The sequence below is a fragment of the Haliaeetus leucocephalus genome, unplaced genomic scaffold, assembly GCF_000737465.1.
Source record: "Haliaeetus leucocephalus isolate CR32 unplaced genomic scaffold, Haliaeetus_leucocephalus-4.0 Scaffold992, whole genome shotgun sequence".
Lineage (NCBI taxonomy): Eukaryota > Metazoa > Chordata > Aves > Accipitriformes > Accipitridae > Haliaeetus > Haliaeetus leucocephalus.
This window is the reverse complement of record NW_010973428.1, coordinates 3402387-3428658: the sequence shown is the minus strand read 5'-3', so window position 1 is coordinate 3428658 and position 26272 is coordinate 3402387. Positions and strand designations below refer to the sequence as shown.

General features: G+C 40.2%; 1 protein-coding gene across 3 annotated transcripts in view; it reads right to left on the bottom strand.

Moving 5' to 3' along the window:
* Positions 1–26272, bottom strand: part of GRM1 (glutamate receptor, metabotropic 1) — a 192368-nt gene that overhangs the window by 58631 nt on the left and 107465 nt on the right. For all 3 annotated transcript variants that reach the window (XM_010584507.1, XM_010584509.1, XM_010584510.1), the window contains exon 3: positions 9320–9555. In XM_010584507.1, coding sequence (XP_010582809.1) covers positions 9320–9555 — 236 coding nt within the window. The remainder of the gene's footprint in view (positions 1–9319; positions 9556–26272) is intronic.

Genomic DNA, 26272 nt, shown 5'->3' with positions numbered 1-26272 from the left:
ACTCAGGCTACTAATTTATTGTTCTTTATGCCACTGCTTGCCCAAGCTCCATTAAGAGGAACCTATTTATTTTAAGAACTCTATTGGCTATTTTTCAGAAAATATCCTTGTGCACAAAGGGTATCTCTGGGCTGCAGCTAGACTTGTGTGAGTGTATGGGTTTGCACCTACACACGTTAGCCTCTACTGTATCTCCTTTTCACTTGTATTTATTGGGTAATGCTGCCAGTAACGACAACCCATAAAACTGCAAGCTGAGTTTAAAAACTTTCCACCTACAGGTAAATGAGGAAAGGGAAGATACGATCTAATAAAAGACCAGAAGGGCTGACAGAAGGCAGTTGGCCCTGTTTTCAGATCAGCTACTTGTGTCATTTAATCTGGTTTACTCACTGATTTGGTTAAATACTTATATGTAGGCTAATTGTTCTGATGCGTGACCTGCACAAACAATTCATTTCTAGGAACAAGTAAATTAATTTTAATTGTGTGCTTTTGTCCTCACCACACTCCCGACACAAGTTGAAAGCACCTGGGACAGTCTCAGCAGTCGTTCTGCAGGCACAGGAGACAGGAGCCCCGAGGAGGTACAAGGGAGCGTGATTCACGTGTCCTGCTCCTTTGCAGCACCATCGGTTTACTCGTGTAATGGAGAAGGCTGAATGTCACAGCCTACCCGAGGATTGTTTTAATCCCAGAAGTGGAAACTTTGACTGTTAAAACCCACAGTGGAAAAATGTAGGTGTAAATATTAGATTCAGAAAACTTTTTTCATATCCTGCTGTAAGATGTATATGTTCTGCAAATTATCTTCTATGCTGTTTACAAAGGTATATGTATACTGCTTCTTTCCTTTATTTGACGATGACCTCATCTTTTCATGGATCCCAAAAGAAGAAAAATGTTTATTGTTATTGTATTTTGATTGACAGTCTGGTTTAAAAGTGTTTTTGGAAATATAAAATATTAGATAAATGTAGCTGCTTTCTTCCAAGCACAGAAATAAGAAGCTAGAAGCAAATGAACAAAAAAACCCTGGCCATAGATAATGTCTTATCTGAATAATTCATGTGGTTTATCACAGACAAGCACATTATTAATCTTCCTCTTCTTTAAGCCTTAAAAGCTGTCTGTAACCTTGCCTGGGAAATAAAATGAGACTACAGCTCTCTTATCTGCTGCAAAAAAGCCTTGACTAAAAAGCGTAGCAACTAGAGTTCTTTCAGACAAGTTGTCCCTAATAGGCTTCATTCTAGGTGCCCACAAAATTGAGATCAGTTTTGATCACTACTGTGGGATGAATCCTAGGATCTCCTGCCTCATACTGAAGACAAAGAGAGTGACACAGGACTCAGCTCCTTCTCTACCACAGGTACCTTGTGTATATAATGGCAGGGTTAGGGAGGGTGAGTCACAGGATACATAAGGTACAATAGCTTGATTCTTTCTTCAAAAGCTTATGAATGTGTCTCCTACATACCACACAGGTGATTTACAAGCAGTGACTGACCCGGCAGAGTGTGCGCTCAGGCTGTTCTCTTTTAATTAATATTTCTGACCTATTGTAGTGAAAGTAGTTGCTACTATAGGAGCTTCTGCTGATGCAGAGTCTCATGGGACAGGTGGTCCATGGGGGAGCTTTGCAGATGTTGAGATTAAAGGAACATTCTCAGAGAAGCACCTACGAGCACCTCTGACACAGCAGAATGAATAATGGCTGCTGGATCTAATTTGTCCAACTCGCAACATAACCCGAAACACTCTTGAAAACCACTCAGATCAACTTTCACTGGAAATGCATTCACCCTTTCAGCAAAGTGTAGAAAAAAACAAGTACATGTCCTGGAGTACTTTGTCCACTGATAGGAGAAAATGAGGGCCCCATGTTATCTCATATAAATTTCTCAAAACTAAGGTGGGTCTTGAGAAAAAATCCTTGATTAAGAGAAGCTCTGAACTACATTACTGGTGGACTGGATGTAGTCTGAAAGATGCATTAGCCAAGTACAAAACTGTCTGAGGATGGCAACAGGTCAGCAAGCAGTCTCCTATCTTCCTATCTGGTGCAATAAGTGCAATCAAGGAGAACTTCACAGACAAATACAGGAAAACATCACGACAGGCACAAGTAGAGGCTCTGCAGATCTTCTAAAAAGACGGTATTATCCTATGTCAGAAAAAAAACCAACCTCACTAAAACTATAAGGACTCTGTCTATGTCTGGATGAGATAAAACCAGTTACTTTTTAATGAGTCGGTGATAATGGTGGTAAACTCTTAGGGATGCTTTTCAGAGAAATCTTAACTAGAGGCAATCAAGTCAAGCTGGCTCCAGAAGCACTTGTTGAAATGATTGGATTTAGTAGCTTGGGTATAAAGTCCCATAGACATAACCATACTACTCTTGTACTTCAACTGTTACGTTCATGTAACACTGCACCGCTCTTTGCATGCTGTGTGGGTCTCCAATATCTAAAACATCTCTACACCATGCTCTACATCTCTTTCACATTATGACTATACAAGCAAAGTGGATGATTCAAGATGTTTACAGTGACAAAATAATCTATGTTCCCTGCAGTTTTTTTTCTCAAGAAGTATGACTCTGCATTATTCATACCAAAGCATAAATGCCTTTTCTGCAGTATTTAGTCTTCCTCACAAGCTCTTTTCTGCCATCATTATTATGTTCTGCCCATGATTTAACATGCTATGAAGATTTATGGTGGACATCCAGAACTACTTAGGTGTGATAAAAGCTTACATCCTCTTTCTGAGCAAGTCTGCTGATGCAGAAAGAAGATGGGAAAAGATACAACTTCTTAGGACCAAATTTGACGCAAGAATATGGTGGCCGTACAGATCCTTGGCAGGAATGAAGGCAAATAGCATCCTGGGTTGTATTGATAGCACAGCTGGTGACTGTGGCATATGATTACCTCCCCACTACCACCAGCCTTTAATTTGCACTCATCAGGCTGCATTTAGAATACTGCATACAGTTTGTGAACCCCCAATACAGAAAGACACTGATAACCTGGAGCACATTCAGCAGAGGGCCATCAAGATGATCCAGAGCTGCAGTCTTTGCCCCTTGAGGACAGGCTGAAGGACTTGGGCTTGTTCAGCCTGGAGAAGAGATGGCTGCAGGGGAACCTTACAACAGCCCCTCATGCCTACGAAGTGGTTATCAAAAAGAGACAAGCAGGTTCTCCATGGTGAAGCATGGTGGGAGGATAAGAGACGATGGGCATAACTTGAAACAAAAGAAGTTCAGACTGGATATGAGGCAAAACTTTTTCACATTCAAGCAGTGGAACAGGTTGCCCAGAGACACTGTACCACCTTCATCCTTGGAGGTTTTCAAGGCCCCAGTGAATAAAGCCCTGAGCAACCTGGTCTGAACTCATAGCTTACCCTGCTTTGAGCAGGCGGTTGGACTACAGTCCTCCTGAGCTGCCTTCCAGACTGAGTCTGTGATTCTGTCACTCTGGCTGCACTCAGACTGATTGTAGTTCTCTTGGACCGAGACAGGAATTAGCAGATAAAGCAATCCTTATGGCATGACCATGGTATGAGTAAGCATCCTACAGGGAACTTGGACTGTGACCTCCTTTGGAACAACAACAAAAATATCTACATTTCTTGTTCTTGCCTGCCACAAATACGTTCACTGACAAATAATCCTTCTCCTCAAAGACCAATTGAATCAATGAATGAATCATGAATTGCCCACTTTGTTCCACTTCACTCTGTTGAAAAATGTCTGTGCTGATTGCCTGCCAATGTATTTTGTTGTCCCAGCAGATGAACTGCTGTGAGCATAATGTGATGTTTGCATCAGTTCCATAACCAATTTCATAACTGTCTCTTGGGTAGTACTAGGGGAGTAGTCATCCCACCCGGTTTACATAAACTACAGCCATTGTATTATCTGCCAGGAGATGAACAAGGCATTCTGTAAAAGAGCAGTTAGACCTCCGTACAAGTATTTGCACTGCACTGAGTTCCTCACCATTTCTGTGTGCGTGTGACTTGCATTTAATTCTGGCCTATGTGGGCTCACCAAGTCCAACAGAGAAATATTTGTCACTGTAGTTTTGTGAGAAAAAAAACAACAACAACAACAAAAAAACCCCCAACACTTCCATTTGGGCTATTTCTATCAGATCAGGGAGCAGAAAACATCCTACAGAACTGTTGGAAGGGTACTGGAACTCTGTTGCCTGACATACACAGTCTATCACCTAATCTTGCTGTCAGTGTGTAATCTCCGTACAATCTCCAAAATGTGAAAAAGGCTGAGTTGTCTGATGAACTGAGACAAGTTATGACTGTTGCTTGGGGCAATGCCTGAGGTTGTGTGCTAAGGGAACTTAGTGTCAGGTCCATCCTGAGTTAGATAGCCTCTTAGTATCTCAAATTCAGAAACAAACAGCTTTTTTCTGTTAGTGTTAAAATGGTCTGCTCTGTTCTGACTTTTCATCTGAAGGGCATGAAGAATGGCGTGAAGTTCTGAACCTCATGAGGAGTCAGGGGTCCATGCAGAGTTGCAGGACATGCTTTGTTTCCTAAAGAATGTAGCTACTACATGGAAAATATTGGAATTACCTTAGTGGCATGGACAGTTTAAGAACTCTGTACTGGAAGTGGTTTTGGCCTGCTAGATATCAAGGAAACTACAGGAGAACGGTCATATACAAACACCTCTTTTCTACTGTGGTGCGTTGACCTTGGCGGGCTGGCAGGTGCCCACCAAGCTGCTCTCTCACTCCCCCTCCTCAACAGGACAGGGGAGAGAAAATAAAATTAAAACTCATGGGTCAAGATAAAGGGAGTCTAATATGGAAAAGCAAAGGCCATACATGGAAGCACAGGAGAACAAAAAGATTTATTCTCTACCCCCACCAGCAGGCAATGTCCAATGAGAAGTAGGGCCTCAGTATGTAGTGGTTGCTTTGAAAGACAAACACCTTAATAACAAACGCCCTCCCTCCTCCTCCTTTCTCTTAGCTTTTCTTACTGAGCATGACATCATACGGTATGGAAAGTTTGGTCAGTTTGGGTTAGCTGTCCTGGCTATGTCCCCTCCCAGCTTCTTGCCCACTCCCAACCTACTGGCATTTGGTTGGTGGTGGTTGTGGAGAGAGCCTCAGTGCTGTGCAAGCACTGCTCAGCAGTGGCCAAAACACTGGTGTGTTATCAACACCTTTCTAGCTACAAATACAAAGCACAGCACTACGAGGGCTGCTATGAAAAAAAGTTAACTTCATCCCAGCCAGATCCAATATATCTGCGTGTAAGAAAACTTCTAGATTTGAATCCTATTGTGTTGAGGAAGAATATCTCCTATAGCAGAGAGAGAGAAAAGGGGAGGGGGAGGGGGGAGAAAGAGGGATAGGGAGAGAGGCATTCCCTTATGAGAGGCATTTGGCTACAACTTTAGCAAAGAATGAGTCAAAAATAGCTCCCGCTCATTTGGCTGCCACCCAAGTGGGAAATGTTGTTTAATTTTTGCAAGAAGGGATGATCCTAAAGAGCAGTCCCTGGAAAACTCTCAATGATTGCCTTATCTTCCCAAGAATTTATGCTACTACCACATAGCCCTAGTACCTCCAGATAAGCTATTCTGAAAATGTGGCCAGTTGTTAGGCATCCCACAGACTTCACAGAGTAGAATGCACCTGGACTTGCTTCCTTCCAGTAGTGTCTAGACCAGATAGACTTTTTTCCCCCCAAAATATGCATATACATTCAGATCTCAGTGTAACATGAGAATTCCTGAAGGACAGCATCAGTCTTCTCAGGGACTGAATGAGGGAATTCAAGCAGTAATTCCTGTCATCAGAGAAGGGGGATTTCTAGGAACTGGTTTCCCCTTGCTTCATAGAGAGCCTGCAATCCTAAGCAAGTGCTGACTCAACAGTAACAGGGTGTGAGAAATTGCAGCTGTAATTGCTCGAGAAGAAGTCCTTGCCTATCCATGAATGCTGAAAATTGAACTTCACATTCCAGTGGCAATTCTGAATAAATCACTCAGTAAAGTGATTAGGTTGCATATGAGCAAATTATACTGGGCAGGCAGTAATTGAAGATTCTCAAATACAAACTTTGTAATTAGATTCCTTTTCAAAATGGATAGGTCCAAGTATTCTGAATCTTTTTTTTTAATAAGGTAGTCAGAGAACAACACTGCTTTCTCTTTTTTTGTTTCTGGCTGCTCTAGGCAACCCACTGCTGGGTAAATACAAATACACTAGGCTCCCCTAAATATCACAAGTATTTTTGTCCTTGGCTTTCTTTTTCATTAGTTTCCCGAGATGTTAATGCTCCACACACGGAAGATGAACATGAGCAGTCTACTGCCTTTGAATCAATTTCTGTCTATGCAAAAGTACGGGTGTACTTTGTTCTCAGTAAGGACTACCAGTGCACTTCTGGAACACAGGACAGATCAGGACCCAGAGATAGTCACAACGCATGCTAATAATGTGCATGGACTCCTGGAACCACAGGGGACTCGGCTTTTTCCATAATGCAGGACCCTACGTACCTTGTTACAGGAATACAGATGGAATACTGTGAGGTAAGAGTGAAAGCTCTCAGATATAATGGAGTTAAGACGCTTGATACAAGTATTGAATACTGATAATTTTCCTGGGGTGATGCAGTAGTAGCAGCAGTACTTAAATTTGTAGCACCACAAAGAAGTCAGAACTTCGTCTATTGGCACTTTTAGTGGATTTCAAATATTAATGCTTATTATTTATTGAGCAGCATGGATTCTCTCCTTCAAATCGGTGCATGGAGATACTTTGTGGAGGAGGGAAGAGGCAATTCAGACTCCTTTTTTTACAGAGAGTTTGTGAAAAGGCCTGTCTCCAAACCTGCGAGAAGTAAAGAAGGCAGTTTCTTGGCACTGTCAGACTAGACCTGCTTGGAGAGAAAGGCTGCACCAGCAAGCTTTGAAGCTGTTAGTATTTGAAGTGACATTCTTAACCCTGCAGAAAGGTCAGATAAAGATATGTGTGCAGAAAGCTTGGTGGTGCCAGATAGTCACCAGTCAGCTCTGCACAGTTAAAGAAAAATAAATACAGTATTTTATTGCCCCTAGACTCACTGGGGACATGTAGGTCTCTATTCTGTAGGTATGCCATTATTGGGAATAGATACCTTGTGGTGCTTCCCTTTGGTGATCTGAGACATTTGGGAACTTCTTAGTTGTGTGTGATAAGCCTGAGGGTTATCAGTGGTTCACCACCGAATTTAAGAGCTGATTGCTTTTCAGCAAAGCTTAAAAAGTATCGCACATTTTGAGGCTTCACGCAAAAAAACTTACAGCTTTTTAGAGGAGGGAAAGATGTTTGAGTGCCTGCATTGTGACTATTAAGTGTCAGAGTCTACAAATGTAGAGAAATATTTTTGTGTTTCACTAGCATTATCAGAACGTAGTAGTTCCTGTCTCTGATACCTGACACCTCGAGAAGCACAGAACACCAGGGCAGGCGTGTAACAGTACCTCTGCAGCACCCTCTCCGATGTCCGGTGGCTTCAACCCTGGGATGTCCTGAGCCAGTTTGGGGTGGTTTAGTTTAGGTTTTTTCCCACAAGACAGCCCTTATTGTTTTTCTTCCATGAATTTGTTTAACAGCTTTTTGGCTCAAGTACAATTTTAGAGTCTACAGCAACCGCTGTCTCAAAACGCATCTACACATTCTGTGCAGAAGTAGCCCATCTCGGCTGTTTTGAACTCGCCACCTGGTATTTGCCTTTGATGCAGCAGACGAAGAATGACTATGCTGGTTCAGACTAAAGTTTTTAGTTTCATAACCAAACAGAGGCTGGATAACAAGCTACCCGTGTTTACAACAGCTGCTGAGATTCCTCAGAAACGAGACCTTTTTATAGAGTATGAGCATGAAATGTATTTATGTGAACGGAATGAAGAAAACAATGCAATTTTAAGCTTCTTTTCTTCAGAAAGCAAGCTATGCATTTGCACTGTGCATCCATCATTCAACTTCTCCTTAGTAATATCTGCCCTTGTTGACCTATATTAACTCTTTTGTCTGAGCTGAAGCACTCTCAAAGCCAATTAAATATAGATAACATAAATCAACATTTTGGTAGAGTCCAAAGTTAATGACTCCCTTAAGGAAAAAACAACAGTATAACCTTAACATTTATTTAGCCCATCTGGCTTGTCATTAGCCCCTCAGCACCCAGATGGGCCACCTGTCTCCCAGTCAGCACATCAGGCCAGTTGTGAGTCAGTGACAGTATCTGGCGGTGTGTCTCAGCTGTTAATAAGAGAACTGCGGGGGGAAACAAAAGGTAACGTGGAAACTGTTTTTAAGAAGGGTTACTGATGGAGAAGGGACGAACTGGAAACACTATGGGAATTCAGTTCAGGGAGCACATGCAGACCAACTGAGGTTACTGTTACAGGTTAGAGGAGGTACAGATGTAAAGAATAGGACAGAAATCCATAGGAAGCCAGGCTTCATTAGTTTTGTTTCTAATGGAATAACTTCCTTACTATCAGAGTATACCTTTTTGACTAGAAATGAAATATTTACAAACTACAAAAAAAAAATTTGCAAAAGTTATTCAGCAAGTATTTTACAGAAAAGTGATCACCTCTCACTCAATTTACTAATAAATTTAATCTTACTAAAACATTTTAGTTTATTTTCTCAGATTTTGCCATGGAAGAGAAAACCTGTTTATGTACAGATACACTTCTCTTGCTATGAGTTGAGAGTTACTTCTATCTGTAGGACAGCATGTTTTTTGTACAAGTGCTACATAGAGGAAACAAACTATTAAAGTTTTAATGGGTGAAGAAAAGAAAGGGTGAAGGAGATGACCGGTCAATTTTAAGACTCATAAATTTTCTTTAAAATTTGGTTTTTGCCATAATATTTTGTGTGAATTTCCTGATTATTCAGCTGATCAGAAAAGGTGACTTTGAGAAAAAAAGTTTAAATTTGTTCCTATTTTTGTTAAAATGTAATGGTTACTTATTACAAATTTGGACACACTTGTCAACCTCAGCATAGCCCTAAAACATGAAAAGGCAACAAGTCACTCTATAACAGAGCAGAACTAAATTGAGAGGAGGCTGTGCAACCAGTGCCAGACATTCTCCTGCCAGAGCTGGGATTTATATCTGTACGATTTGGGGGTGGCACTTTTCACCAGTGATTTATAAATTTAAAAAAAAAAAAAAAAAAAAAAAAAAAAAAAAGACCAAAAACCCCAAAGACAAATTTTTGCCAGAGCACAGATTCAAACAGGAAAATAGTTAACAGGTTACCAGTGCAGTTCTTCTCAAAGTTGGGATTCTCTAGTGGGTGCCCCGGGATGCGACACTGAAATCTGTGCTGCCAGAACTCAGGAAACCAGGGGTTGCGGGTGTTGGTGTCCAGACGCAGCTTCAGATAGTAGTCATCAAATGACAAGACCTCTGGAGACTGCAGTTTGATAGTGATGCCTCCGTTTGCTTCAGGCTCATAACCTTCAATGACTTCATCTCTGTCTGCCCAACCATCACTGAAAAGAGGCAGAAAAGCACTTATTACACAAAGACAGGTAGCTTGTTTTGAAAAATCGACCAGCCAAAGGCAGGCCAACACCCTTGGAAGCAAGTGATTAAGGGGGAATCTAAAGGTACATCTAAAATTCAGGCAGAGAGGGAAAGAAGAAAGCACAGTGATGGAGACTTGTAATGAGCAGTCTGACTGATTTCAGGCAGAGTCCTCATTAACACATTTGGAACGATGAGGATTTATCCTTGTCCCTCTGGAAAGGGTTTTTGGGCATAGCTTCTGGTGTGATGCCTTTACAACTGAAGAGATTCTGCCTTATTTAGGCTGTCCTGTAAGGGAGGGAAACTGAAAGAATCAATATCGATGCAAAGGAACTGAGCCAGGATCCTGGGTGTTCTGCAGAAGAGATCTCAGCATGCATAGATCTTACAGCTAGAAGAATAATTCACATCAAACATAAAGTGAGAAATGCATTGTGTTGGAAGAGAATGGAATAAGAATACTCAATAAAGTTGACCAAACTAAAAAGAAAACCACATGCTATTCTTGCACTACATGGGATTTGTGATAATATGCTTTTTTTTTCCCTCCTCCTCTTTTTTTTTTTTTTAAGCAAATGATAGCTTTCTATTTTATTCCTCTGCTTATTCATGTAAGAGATACTTTTAAAAACCTGAAGATAAAACCCTTTCTTGACAACATTATTTCATGGAAAGTCTATTTTAACAGGTTTGAACAAAGTCCATTGGGCTTAGCATCTGAGTTTTAGTTTATTTCTTTTAACAAGAAGTCCATCGATTTAGTGTCATTCTCCAGTTCTTATTAGGGTCCCCTAAGAACAGTGCTATTACAGTCTAATTTAAGTGCAAATGTAAGTCAGGGCCATTGCTTAATTTTAATATGCTGGGCATGTCATGAGAGAAATAGATTATCCTGGCACCTCAGATCTAGCTCTATCCACTCACAATCAAATCAGCGGCACTGCTGCTGTGAAAATCAGACAGATGAAGCACTTCCAGTGGCAAAGAGCTCAAGAGAAAAAATGTGATTGACCACTAAGAGAGAAGTCTCTGTTTCACCCAAAAGAGGTTTCACATCCTGCACCCCAGACAGACTGAAAGACAGTCCTTGATAGGAGCCTCTCACACAGCCTTCAGAAGAGCATTGGGGTGCAGACCGTACCAGCTGAGGGCATAGATGTGAGACGGCAGAGATGTGCCTGGGACTCCACAATGGAAAATAGACCAGATATGAAGTAGCAAGCTCTGTCAAACAGGTATAAAGCGACTATGCATTGGCACGTGTGAGTCTTTGGCCCCCAGCCACCAGGCTGAGCAGCCGCATGGTTCAGCTGCCATTCATGTTAACTGCTGCCTCTGTGCTGTAGGCACCTGGAAAAAATGGCAGGTCTCCATGGAAATACAGAAAAGCCTATGTACTGAATGCTTTCTCTATGGGACACACAACCCAAGCCTCCATTACAAGAAGTTATATACGACATGGGATATCTGTCAGCCCACTGAGTGAGCGATCGACAGTTTCCTTTCAACCCGGGCCTGGGGACTTACAAAGTTATACTTCAAGATGGCACTCCGTGGCACCGTCAAGCCAGGATTTCTTCTCTGTTTCCCCCTTTGCCAATGCCCTGCAGTAGAACTGCCCAGAATTTCTGAGCCTACAAACCACTGACCCGTATCTTCATACAGCCAAGCAGCATGAGACAGGCGTGTGTGCGTGCTGCAACCTCACCTGCGGTACGAGAGCGGAGAGGAGGGGGAGGCACAGGGAGCAGGTCACGAGAGGGACACAGTGATGGCTGAAGAGTCCCCGCTGTGGAAAAGGGCTGGGCACCATGCGGTATCCCAAAGTTGCTCTCTCTGCCAGGCAGAACCCAGCAGCACCTGCTGGGTCACTTCTTCCTACAGCCAGCGCTGCGGGTTACCCAGCTCCTGCCCTCGTACCGATCTAGCCTGAACGACAAGCACGTGGCACAGCCTTGGCCTGACAGCTGCGCTTGAATTGCCACAGGAGCACACAGCTTTCAAAAGCCACGATTTGTCCATCCCTGCTCCCTGCCCCACTAGACTGCCTTGAGTTTGGGAGAGGGAAAGAAGCCACAGCTCATCCTCTCTGCATCCCCCCCTCCTCACCTGTCCGTATGCTGAGGGCAACTAGGAGAACGTACCGTGCACCCTGACTGCCTCACAACAGACCATGGTCTAGATAACCCTACAGAGGTAAGACCAGGAGAACAAACTTTCTGGATTTCAGATGGTTCAAGCTGTAAACTAGCACCAGAGAGGAGAAGACGACACAATATTTATTTCTTCTTACGTGGGAGAAAAACAAGCAAAAGGTCACTCTTACAGCATAAGTAATTGAGTCCTAATTGCATGATTACTTCATTATTTGTCACAATGTTTATGGCTTGCAAACTGTAGACTCAAGCAGAAACATTAGTGTGTCGAAAAGATTAAGTAAATCTGGCCATTTTTTACAAGACTTTCTAGAAAGGAGGTAGTTCCTCTACTGCTTGGATTCCTACCAGCCAAACACTAGAGTGATTTATTTCCCCTCCCCTGTAAGTTTAGCTTGGAAAATTGCCACATTCACTCTGAAGGCAAAGCAGAGCAACTCTGCAGTGCAAGAGAAAGTGTATTTCAAGTTCTCTGAGGACAGCTGATGGAAAAGTTCCCCTAAATTGGAACCCAGATTGTCACCTAATGTGTCTTTGTCTTTTTCTGGCCCCAAATGTTTTTGTTCTCTCTTCAACTCCTCAAATTATTAAATCCGTCTGATAAGTTTAGCGTGCAGCGAAACGTGAAGAAAAGGCACTGGAATCAGAGAAAAAATTCATATGTGTTGAAGTTCGTATGGGAGCTTTGCTCTACTTTCAGTAAAGTCAAGGAAGCAAACCCGAGTCTTAGGGGACCCCTGCCATCCTGGCGGCTGCAGGCTGGCTGTGCTGGAAGGTGCCCTATGGGGGCCAAGGCAGCCCTACCAGCAGCCGTGGGAGGATTATCAGAGACCAAAGATCTTGTTATAATCTCTGCCTATACTCCTTTTTACTGCATGTATGTGTGTGTGTGTGTATATAAAAAAAAAAGGATTGTTTGGGAACTGTGCATCCTTAGTGCCATATGAATAAATGGATAGTGTTCCAAAAGACAATGTTAAAAAATTTACATTTCTAATGCTGGGCAGCAGCATGATACTGAAGTCCAGATGACTGTGCATGTCAGTGACAGAATCACAAGACCAATAGCTGATTCAACCGAAAAATGAAATCTCATTAAAAAAAGGCAGCGCATACTATTCTTTTGTTGTCAGAATCGAGTACTTTCCACCTACTTTCCTTCTTTTATCCTGCTGAGTAGCAAGTAGCACCACACGTAGCGCTTTTTGCAAAACCATCTTTCTGTGTGCCTTTACTCAAGATTTCAGGAGGTGGCCCAATATCCATCACCCAAACTGCCTTCCCTGATGAGTGTTCATTGTAAGCTTTGTGTGACTCTGGCCTTGAAACATGCCAGGTATCTTGTGCAACAGTTGATCTGAAGCTCTGTGAGGGGGTTTAAAGTGTGAAGACAGAAACAGTGAGGGACAAGGGTGTGGGTGTCAAACGAGCAACCACTCTGTTCGCTCTTAGGAGAGAAAGAACCAACTGCTTTTGTTAGGGGTCTGTGGTGGTTATCACAATCGAAATGGTCACTGATATTCTGCAAGCTACTCTTGGTCCAAGTCCCAGTCTGATGGCTGACATTCATGATGCCAAATCCAAATTTCAGCATTCAGTCACAAACAAAAATCAAGCAGAAAGGGAAAAAGCCCAGAGCTACCCCACCTAGCTTCAGAATTCCTATTTCCCATTATCACAGCCTGAGTTTGAAGAAACAAAGCTATTTTTTTCTTAACCAGTTTACTATTATGCTAATGTGTCACAATGGACATTTCTGAATTGTGGCCTCAGCATCTTAGCCTCTCTGTATTTTCTGAATTGCAGACACATATAATGCCGGTGACTGAAATACCAGGAGAAATGTAATAGATTTCCAATTTCCTCTCCTCTTCCAAACATGAACACTGTCAGCTGCTTTTCACAAGGGCTGATGAGACAACCAGCAATCAGGCTTTCTATTTTCATCTCCTCAGGACTTAACTCTTAAACTATGCAGCAGCAGCTCTGCTTCCCCACACTGCACTCAGAGCATTTCTATTTCAGATGCTTTTTCTAAATAAGCAAACATGCAAAAAGAAAACATGCTGTTGTTTATGAAGACTACTTGCCTTGTGATTACTGTAGGAGGAAGGATCCTTTCACAGGTAAACAAAATGAAACATGCTTGGCAGTCATGGACACTGACTGACAATTTGATTCCTGCACCCTTACAAGGCTTGATCTGATGGCCCAAAGCTGTAGGGGGCAACTGATTTAGACTCCTCTGTCTGAAGGGCTGCATCATTAGCAGCTTTGTCAACTCCCTTTGCATTAGCTAAGGTAATGTTTTCTTAAGAAGTTTGCATTCGTGATAAGGTGGGGGGGTGGTTTATGCTGTATCGGCCAAGTCATAAAATATATAAAAGAAATTAAGAGCAAAAAGCCCTTTAAAATGCGAAGTGAATTATTTTTGCAATAATCCTTCTGCCTATGGCAGATATTCTTGTCATTATAAAACCAAATCAATCATATTAAAATAATTTCCATCTCTCTTTTTTGTTTGTACAGGTTCTGTTCCTGTGCTAGTGGATATTTTTATCCACTTTGAAAACAATGTTATATGTAGCTATACCAATGTAAATTGGAAACACTAGTTTCAAACTTTCAAGCTTCACAGACGCTTCCTGCAGATATCCCACTCAGGTAGGGTAGCAGGGCCCCAGGTGACCATAACTGTCACACAAAAGGATCAGAGTCTACATTCTTGCCTTTCTCTCCTTTCAACAAAACTAAAGCACATGTCAATATAATTTCCTTGTCACATCAGTATACATTCCCACAGAGCACATTCCTGAATGCCTTTTTATCATTGCTCTCAAGGCTGTCAGCTGGCCTGCTGTTACGATAAAGTTCTAATAGATTTAAATATGAGGACAGCACCACGAAAAGAATTCAACATTCAGCAAAGTGCCATGCCATTTTGTTATATATGTCAATATCTTTTTTTTTAAGGACAATTATTATATGTTGGATTATATAAATAAAAAGCTGGACATTTTACTTGTAAAGTGCTTTTTGCAAAATCATCTTTCTGTGTGGTGGTCAGACACTGCTTTAGAGGCATTTCAAAATGCTGTAAACCCCTAAATAGTGATAAGTGGAGTTTAAATAATTTGTTATTTGGTTCTGATAAATGCCAATGCCCTGGATTTCCAGAGCTGGTCAGACCTGGAAGCCTGCAAATTCAATTTTCTCTTTTTATGAAAGTCTTCTCTTACAGAGCCCCATCAGAAAATCCAGCACAGATTCTCCTGCCTGCATGCTGGAGTTGTACAACTTAGCTTATTGTGAAGGAGGATGACCTATTCTCTGGCAATAGTGTCTGTGTAACACATGCCTCAAAAAGAAGATGCCATGTAAAGAAAATTGAAACTGTCCAATATTCACAAATCAGCAACTTGCAAAGTGACTTTCCTCCTTAGGCTTATGCATTAGCAGGCAATCCCAGTGATCACCAATGTCAGCTGAAAGGTGCTGATTGTTACTGTTAATGAGCATTATTTCAAACAGGAGAAAAAAAGGCCATTTTTGCACTCATTTGTTCTGCAAGTGCTACATATTTGCATTGAAAGGTGGGAGAGCTTTCCTCAGTTGCCAAACCAGGAATTTTAAAAAGCATAGTTTTACTTTTACATGTGTGGCAAGTCCTGGCAATCTTCAGAGATTAGTCCCATGGCTACAGAGAAGCCTGTATCTCACTGCTGGCAAGACCAAGCTGAAAGGCTGTATACTGTCACACTAAAACCTAAGGCTTGCTGAGTACTGACTGACCTCCTTAAAACCAGAAGAATCAAATTCACTAAATCTTGTCAGCTGAAAGAAAAAAAAAGAGGTTTCTAGGCCAGCAGTTTTGCTCCTGCAGGCATAGATGAGGTAGGCAGGAGTCATCACCTTCCCAAGCTGCCTGTCTTTTGCAGCAGGCATCACAAGGTACTGTGAGATGTGTACCTGTTCCCTTTCCCCACAAACTGTGTGGGGCTCAAATGTACCTTGAATTCCAGCCTTTAGATTTCTCCTAGATATTGACCTTCACAGGTCAGTCCTGACTCAAATCAGCTGAAAGCATCTTGGGAATATCAGCTGTGCAAAATGGAAGCAGGAGGAGAAAACCACAGAAACTCCACCCAGGAGGGCAATGGAAAATAAGAGGGAGAGAAAATACTGCTGCCTTGACAGTCGTCCCGTCCCCCCCTCCTCAAAAAGGAGGTACAAGAGGAGCATTTGGTGCCAGACTGTGCAGTTACTGCCTTTAGACTTGTAACTCACACAGCACTACTATGCCGCTGTGGGTTGTAATCCTGTCACGGACTAAAGATTGTCAGACCTGGTCCGGGCTTGGGCTGGACATCTCTACAGACCACCAGCGTAACTCAGAAAGAGACCGGTATGATTTATCAGTCAACCCTGCTCCCTTTGAGACAGCTACATATACCTGTCATGGTTTGAACTCTAACGTCCTACAGAAGGTGCTATTTTCTGAGAGAAATTGAAAGACAAAGTTTCAAAATAATTCCTAAAGCCACTTTCTGCAAGCGCTTCGTCATATTTCTTAGTAAATTTTCTGGTCTTGACAGGTCCTGTTTCATAACATTGCATATGCAATTTTTCATTTCCCATCCACATTTACTGAAGGTGCACGGTCACAGTAGCACATTAGCTCTTACATTTTATGCAAGCACAAATTGTTGGTAAGGGCTTCCAGGTTTTATTTAGTGAATCGGTGGATTTTTCTGAATGAGTGACACTCTGCAAAGAACCTAAGTTGATAAATGATAGGTCGTTATGTTTCAAATCATTATCATTCACTTTTGTGTGAATTTTCAGAGTTTTTGCACCGCTCATTTAAAAAATGTAGATTATAACCTCATGGACCATGATGGATTGTATTTTGCAAATATGTATTTAGGAAAGTTTTAATTATCGTATGCGGTGCATATATTTGCATGCAATTTACATAATGTAATTTAACTGCCTATCATGCAGGCGTGATCTTGGGGAGTCTTTACTGTGAAGATTCTTGACACGATTGGCATGTGCAGCTTTTTGTAAATGTAGTTGCTGCTTTCACACAGGAAAGTTTTTACTATTCTCAAGGGTGCACAATGGTGCATATCTTGGAAAACCAGCAACCATACATTCTCTAAGGCAATAGCTGAATTTTTCAAAAGCTGTACACATGCTTTCACCCCAGACTGTCAAGAGGATTGAAGCCTTGCTCCGCTTATTTGAAATTTACAACGTGAGGCATCACGAAACTGCAATATCTTTTTCAAATGAAAGCACGTGTGTAGGGAGGAGGAGACTACCCAATTTTAAACAACACACACAAATAGGAAGCCTTAATCTTAACATTATGCCTCATATAAGGTGCTCCTGGGCTCCAATATGTGTGGCCAAATCCAAGATTTTTAACATCTTACTAATACACTCAAATCTGAAAACAGAGATGTTTATCTTTGCTTCTCTGTACCAGTTCCTGGGGATTTTTTTTTTATCCCCTTGCTGCTGCTGTGCTCCAAATTACGTGCAGAAAGACTCCACTGAAGAATGAACTTAGATAGTAAGAGGTAGCTCCTGCCACAGAGAACTCAACTGTAGTCCCTTTTCAGGGAGGATAGTTAGAAAGAAATGTTCTTGTTAAGACTTCCACCTTCTCTGAAAGTCTTCGAGTCTGAGGTCTTTTCTGTGCAACCATGCAAAGGCAGAAAGGGGAATAGAGCGCTTCCTACCTCTGCTCCAGCCAACTATAAACCACTCAAGTCTCAGGGCCAGATCTGAAGGACTGGAAAGAGAGATACCATATGGAGGGGAGACAGGCTAGAAATACACGGAAAGGCACATACAGGAAAGAGAACAGGTAAAGACACAGCGCGCTCTGCTCCCTGCCACTCCAGCAGAGCTTGCTGGACGCTTGGATGTGAATTTGTGGTGCTTCCTAAAAGATTCATAGGTGTCTTCCTTAACCAGAAGCAGAAAAAGGAGAAGCACATTTCCTTTCTTCTCTCCTTGCTTTGTTTGTTGAGGTGCTGAGGAACAGGAAAACAGAGAAATGTCTTGGAATCACGTTTCCATCTCCGTTTTCACACAGACTGTGTGAGCTCAAAAATACCTTGAGTACCAGCCTTTAGATTTCTCCAAGATGTTGACTTTCATAGGATAGTCCAGAATTTTCCTTCAGTGGATATATTCTTATATGATTCCCTCAAGCCATCCCTTACTGTAGCCATCTCATATGATAATGCTTAAGACCTATTTGCACCAAGCTTATAGGCCTTTTTTCAAAGGAAATCAAATTTCAAATATGCAGATCTAAAGAGGACATCCTACACCTTGCATCAGGTTGCTATTACTGGTTTGCATATATCCTATTTCCATACCTGTACAAGGTTTCTGGAATGCTATTTCCACACTCATGCTTGAAAACTGAACCTTTACACACATATTTATGCAGGAAATGCTTATTGCTTTGATAGCCCTCCAGTGAAACTGTGTCTGCAGAGGAACCTGTAGCCATAGATAAGAGCCCTCTATCCATTCCATACCAAAGCATACTAACATGGGCTTCAAAACATCAGACTGAATAAAATGGAAGGCAAAAGGTGAAATATGACTAAACCCACGATAAAAATCACAAAACTTGTGAAGCTATCAAAGTTAACGTATATTAGATGAATATTTCCATAAACAGCTGTTTCTGCCAAAGCTATTTTAAATTTGGCCATATCTGCCATTCTTTCTTTTTCACTTTCTGTGGATACTTGAACATTCAGATTACTATGAATGTTTATGAATAAGATAATTTCCACTCAAATATTCATAAATTGTTCATTTGAAATTAGGTATTGATATGGAAAATACCCAATTCATACTATGCTAGTGAGTCACGTAAGCACTTAAACCTTTCCAGTGAGAGAATCAAGTAATATTTTAAGGCTTTCATAGAATAAATAAAATCATTAGACTTCAGTAACCTACTAACACAGCATTTCATTGTGTCTGCAATGAACAGGTCCTGAACCACTTGCAAACCAATGAAGACTTTGAACAATGAATTCACCTGAAAATTAAGCAGTCTTTTCACAGACAGTTGCTGAACATTAAAATAGGTGTAATGCATTGAATATTTTTTTAATAATCCGCTTTGTTCAGGCAGTACTATTACAATTGACCCAAAGCAACTGTTATAGAGCAATTTAAAAATATATAAAAGTATTATTGATTTACTCTTCTGCACTTATGGCTCTCTTAAAGTCATAAATGTTTATTCATGTAGTTACACAGATATGAAATAAGAAATCTAAGTACAATCATCTGCCTGCCTAAACCAAACTCTGTTCAACATCACCCAGCTAACCTCTACGCCTTAAGAAAATCTGCCTTATCAAGCAGGACAGTAGCAGCCTTTTAGGCATTTAGGTGTCTGGTATCCAATCCATATTAAATCAAGATATGTCCAGAATATAACTGGAAATTATCAGGTATCTTGCTCAGAGGAACCACTGAAATGCACCATCTTGTTTAAATGCCACTGATTAAAGACTAGATTGTAAGTTCATCATTCAGATTGTTCAAGTGTTACCCCTTCTAGGTATCGTGCTGGCATCACTGAGAGCGCTAGGATGGCAGATACTCACTGATGTAAGGAAAATGTCCACACAGGCTCCTGCTAGCGTGCAGCAGCTGAATGGTATTACACTGCATCCCATAGTAACCTCATTTTGTGGCTTCTGAGGCATGGAATAGCCGTAGTGAGCTGCATACTTAAATACAGAGTTTGCGTGCAGCAATACCTGCCTACCAGCCTATCTAGGAATTAGAAAAAACACCTATTGAATCTTTTTTTTCTATTAAAAAATTGACTAATATGCAGACTTATCCAAGTGTTTGAGAGAACAACGTAAGTAAAGATTTTCTAGAAGCGACAGGTTTCATTCTAAGTTATGCTAATCGAAAGGTATGTTGAAGATATTATGAAAAAAGGATAAAACTCACTAATCTGTTATAAACATTAATAAAAATTGTGAACAGATGTACATTTAGAAAAAGAGTTGCCAAAATCTTGCTCAGACTACATTTATTTTTATAGGTACTTGAAACATGCTTAAAATTGCAGGAGTAAAATAGTTCCATATACTTTTTATATGGTCAAGCCAACCTATAACTAAGTAAATGTACCATTGAATAAACTACGGACATTTCCTTAGACTAAATAAGAACACAAAAATGCAACAAAGTCACAACTGAGAAGGCCTGCATTCTTCAAAGTGTCTAAATTACCAAACCACCAAATTAATACACAACATAATCAGATTAATTTCAAAATGGATGAAACACAAGACTATTATTTGTTCGTTCTGTACTGAAAATTGAGGGGGCAGCTGTTTTCTTTCTAGATCCCAAGCTGTACTTGAACTGGAAGACTTCTTCCAGGCAATAGGTATGGATATCATTTCTGGTACCAGATGTTTTCCTGATGGAAACTCCTCTTAATGCTCATCTTTCCCAAGAAAGGATGGAGGCTTTGCTTCTGATGTAGAGGCTGTGCTTTTACCCTTTATTTATGTAGTCATGGAATAATTTCGGTTGGAAGGGAGCCCTGGAGATATTATAGCTCAGCAAGCTCTATGGTCTATGCAGTCTCTCCTCAAGTAATTTGGCTCATTCCTATCTTCTTTGGGTCATTAGAGAAAGTACAAGTCATGTAACTAGGGAGACAACAAATCTGCTATTGTAACTTAAGCTTTATGCTCTTATTTAGGAAGCCAAAACTTCTTTTATATTTTATTAATCTATTGTCCCCAGAACAATCAAAGTGTTCCTAGGATGAAATTTTATTAATTAGTGATGATGTCACAGCTAACTAATGGAAAACTGAAGTAAGCTTTTTAAAAACAGAACCTGATTTTGTCGAGCTCTTGCACAAGGGCACAATCATGAAAGAGTGTGTAAGCTGCCTTTCCTCTTACATGACACAGTCAGAGAGAAATATTTTTCCTTTTCCATTCATGAATCCCACCAGAGAAGAATGGGTATGGACTCACATAAAATAGATAATTGTTACTTTGCCTCACGCAGTAGCAGGAGACGTGCAAAGAAAATTCAAAAGGCACTGTGCAGAAACTTCCCTTGAGTAAATCCGCTGCATTTCTGGGCAAGGAAAGGCAGAAGAGTAAAAACCACATAGCATTAACTAAAGCCCACTGTCAGGGTGCTGCAAGAGCCAGCTGCTCCCTGAGGGAGCCGAAGGGGACCCCAGAGCAGAGCAGGGCAGGGCAGAACCTTGCCACCGGGGCTCGGTCTGACTCTGCCCGAGCCAGGCGAGCTGGGGAGAGCCATCGGTCGTGGCCACATTCAGCCAAGAGTTGAGGTCACTGGGCAGAGCATCTGATGGCATTCATCAAAGACCTGACTGACGCCACAGCAGAAGCATCCCTTCTGTTTTCAGCTTTTTTTTTTTTTTTGAGTGATTTTTAAAATCTCTTAGAGACAGGAAACATTGCTTTCTTAATGTTTCTGTTTCACAAATACAATTGCTATAGTCACCACAAGCATGCAACACATGTGCAGACAGAAAAGAGAATGAACCTCATGACAACAAACTGGACCAACAGCCATTTCCTGATGATCAGAAAGAAAAGGAAATGCAAAGCCATGGAGAAGTTGACAAGTTCCCAGCTTTGTTATTTCCTTTTATTCTATGGCTGAATGATATGTGAAAGGTTAAGAATCCATCTCAAAGAAACTAAATCTAGTCTACCTCTATCAACAAAATCTGAATGCAAATTTTTAAATCCATGTTTATACATAAGAACTGGAAAAAAGTTATTTCTAGAGAAGCATTCCAAATAAAAAATACTTTCCTGTATTCATCCATTGAAATACCAACAAAACCTACGGACCTCAAGGTAAGTCACATGCACATTTAAAAACAAACAAACAAACAAAAAGCAGAATAGTGGAAAAAATAAAGGAAAATAGCTTTTCAATAAAAATACTGGTTTGGGACAAATGTGAATAATTTGGATACAATGACTGTTACTCACAAAAGGATAGAAGAGATGAGGGAAGAAAAATGGGAAAGGACAGAGCCAGATAAAGAGCTCTATAGATTTAATGTATTCTGACCTGCAAGCTGTAAATAAAGGAAGATTGCACAGTTGGTACTACCTGAGGAGAAACCTGAGATGTGATTAAAAGCCAAACAGGCACAGTGCTTTCAGCTGCTTCCTGCTGTCTTAGAACAGAAAACTGTTTGAGTTTTCCAGGGTGCCTTTTACCTTCCACTGATGGCCACCTGTGCTTAGTCCTCCACCTTCCTCTCTACCTGATTCCTGGTGCATTAAAACTCCTTATTTCCTGCCCCACTGAGAACTAATAAATGAGTAGGCTTAAGGTACCTATGCAAAAGGAGCAGACACAGAGGACAATCTTATAGTAGCCTGAGCTTTGAGGGAGCAGCTATTCTACGTGGAGCAAATCACTTATCTTTAGTGAATACCATGAGATTGATTCTGAATCCTCTAACTGTGTTCTGGTAACACTTACTTGTCCAAGGGATAGAACAAAAAATAAATGAGATTGCTCAGCATTAGTAAATATTGGTCAGTTAGAGAAAGGAAGGAATATAAGGACAATATCAAGGTCACTTTCATCATGGGTCATCACCTTTTTGGAAGGTCCATGGCAGGCAGAGCACACAACTGTTGGGAAAGAATGTGGACGTGAAGATATTTTGAGAGTTTTTAAGTAAGAAGAGTGTATAAATATATAAATACAGGTATATAAATACACTGGCGATACCATAATTTGCCAAGTGACATTATAACTAATGGAGAAGGGGGAGAAGGAAGGTGAAGTAGTAAATTACTACAGGACAGTCAATGCTGTTTGAAATATAAATAGTTCATAATCTATCCAACACATATTAATCCTATTTCCAGTTGTAAGAGAGGAAAAATATTTAACCCAATGCCCCATTTAACAACATTTAGGAAACAATGCTGATGGAAAGAACAGGAAAAAAAAATTTTTTTTTACATTATCTTTATGAAATGTAGCATTACGTTTTTACATATGGAGCAAAATATAGCTTTTCAGCAAATTAACCTTTAATTAAAAATCAGACTTTGTTTACTAATTAGTTAGAAATCATCATGCATTTTTTAAATTTGTGCAGTGAACTTCAGTCTGCAGTTGTTATTGAGGGAAGAGGTAGGAGGTGGCAGAGCTGTGCAGGTATGACACCTGTGTATCATCTAAGTAATAACCACAGATATAAGCCAATGGGGAATTCGCATGAATGGGAATGAACTCTATTTGCCAATCAGTTTTCATCCTGTGACACTTGCCATCTAAGTCTCCGATGCTGTGAAATAGGGCCGCTTACTGTCTCCTGTAAAGTGACTCCGACTATGGCTAAGCAACCCCTTGCCACCCCACCCTCTTCTCTTTCCCATCTGCTTGTCTGTTATTTCCCCAATTATTCTTCCTTTCTACACTGCATGACCTCCACCATTTCACCCTGTCTAGCTAATGGGACTTCATTTGATGAAAGCCTCTGGATATTGCCATGATTTAAATGATACAGAAACATAAAACTCCTTGCCAATTACATGAAGAAAAGGACATTTTTTATCAGCTACTATTTTTTGTATGAGAGACAGTATCTCCACATCCGCAGCCAGCGATTGCGCATTGGAAACTACATTTTAATCCCTTCTGAAATATAATAAAGTAGAAGGATGCCACATCAGTTAAAAAGAATTAGCTGTGAGAGACAGGCATTGTATTAATGGGAACTACATAGTTTTGGCAGAGGAAGAACAGAACTGTCCCTGGAAGACTGATCCAGTACAAAGAATGAGATCACTACAACAATGTTATTTATTACCTTTGCTGCATTAACATCAAGTTTAACTGTACTACAAGACACATGAAATCCAATATGGTATAAATGCATGACTGTGTTCTGAATAATAATTTTTAAAAAATAAATACATCTATTGAACAAAATTAGAACTTGTTCCGGTATTGGTCAAGGACATGCTTGAACTGCCTAAAATATAAGTGCTAAAACATCATAACACTTTCACCAGGAACTCAATTATGACTTGGAAACTGTATTTTTGTACAGACAATAGAAGGGAAACTGGAACTATGTCACGATGATGGAACTAAAATATCACTCCCCAAAAAGACAGCCTTCTGTCATATTATAGTCATGTATATAAATTATATACGTGTGCCATGTAATTCTGCCAGCCAAGAAAACAGGAAGGTAGGATAGGATTTTGGGGACAAAATTAATGCAATTAGCAGACAATGAAAGTAATATTTGCTAGCTCAGTTTTTATTACTTTTGTGGGGAAGTCTTTACCTCAGGACTCAAAATCCAGAGACATCAATGAATTCCAGCTTAGGACTATGTTTTCTAATATCCAAAGAGAGGAGAGGCATGCCTTTGTTATGTGCCTGTCTAATCAATCGCCAGAAATAGCAAGGATTATTTTTCAGGGAAGGTTTGACAGAGAAGTGTCTGATGGGAATTGGTTTAATAAGATAACCTTTTAAAATGGTATATTCAGGAAATCCTTAGAGAAGCACTTACCAGTGTTAATTTGACAGCCTTCTCTGTAGAAATCTTTTTTCTCTTAAAAGAAAATAAAAATAAAAGTAATGAAGCTCAGTAGGGACAGATTCATTTTTCTCTCTCTCTTCTTTTTTTTTTTTTAAAAAAATGAAATCCCAGAGTCTAATTAACCAGGCTTGGGTTTTTTGTTGTATTGAAACATAAGCTCATTTAAAGCCAATGAGCCCATTCAACAATAATGGAAAGAGATACTGCTGCTCCTTTCTCCTGTCCAACACCACGATTACCTCACACTATCCCATCAACATTAGCCAACCAATATTAGTCCACACTGGTCACTACCCTCTTTGCAAAGAGCTTTCTATTTTCTCATTTATTAAAAGTAAAAACAAGATCAGGAAAAATTACTCCTTTTTACTGCCTCAGAAACTGAGGTGAGGAAAGCTACCCATCGTACAACAGTAACTTCTTCTGTGTCTATCCTAAAGCGTAGTACTGAAAGCCATGATTCTTCAACCTCATAAGTCTTGCAGTGTTGAAGTGTGTATTGTTGGCTCTTCACATCTTATTCAAGTAGATAGTCCCTGTGATTTTTACATTACCAATAACCAAAATATTTGATGAGCACAGACTATAAAATTGCAAGACATGTTTGCAAAGTAAGAGATATTACAATATACAATATTTTCAGAGACTTTTTAGAGTCTTCATGGCTTACATATTTCATTCTTTGAAGATTTCTTTGAAATTGTAAGAGCTAAACGATTATTTTATACTAAATGGAAATGAAGATTCTTATACTGATGCATGCCTTCAGGAACTGGAACTGAATAGAAATACAAAATAATCCACAAATCACCAAAAAAAAAGCCACTGTGCTCCTCTCACCAAGGACAGAGAAGCATACTTCAGCTAAGTGCATACACAACACTAGGGCTACGAGAAACCACAGTGTTTCATTCCACAGTTTGCTCAAGTTAATTTCCCAGAAAATCTATTCACAAATAGCAGAAAATATTCATGCTGCTCTGTACGGCACTGACAGTATAAAGTCATTTGAAATTCATCTTAGCTGTGCATCTTCATAGTACAAAGTGCCTTGAGTTCTTAGACTGGTCCTACAGACTCATCACAGTTTTGCAGCCCAGAAAGACAGGACACCAGCATCTCCTTAGTGTGTTACTAAAGCCCTAATTATTCAATTTTTTAAAGAACACTCCTTTGGGGCATGCATCTGAAACAACCACTTCTGTCCTGGCATTACAGAAAGGTAACAGCTTCCAATATCCCAAGAATGTCTGGGACAAAGAGTAACCATATTTATTTTCTGAAGCTGAAAAAAAAGAAAAATACTTTATTGTTCTTGGGTCAAAAAAAAAATGTCTTTGGAGCCAAGAGTGTATCTGAGACCTGACATCTAAAAATTCTGGAAGAAAATAAAAGGAGATGGAAATACTATTAGTGATTGTTTTTACTCTTCAAAACACTGGGACTCACTCACTGCTGCATGATGGAAAGTTTATGCTGAAAAATTATTTTTATATTGTAATTTATTTACATGCAAACATAAATTTGAATCTTTTTTTGCTGCCTAACAGTTTACATCTTTGACATTATTTGTCTAGCTCTTCATTTCTACATTGGATTTTTTTCTGTTATATCAGCAGCTACATTTGCAATGTCCTTCAATACTTTTTAGATGCCTGTGTGCCTCATCTTCATTTCTCGAGACAGATTTAAACAGCAGCTAGTTTAGTCATTTTAAACTTCTTAATTTCTATCTTTATTCATGAGTTTACTTCCTTCCTGCTATTTATTTTTTTTCATTGTATTTGTATAAGTTTCTCCAATGTCTCTTAACACACCAGCTACTGCCTTCTATATGTGCTCTAATTTCTTTTCTTTGCACATTGT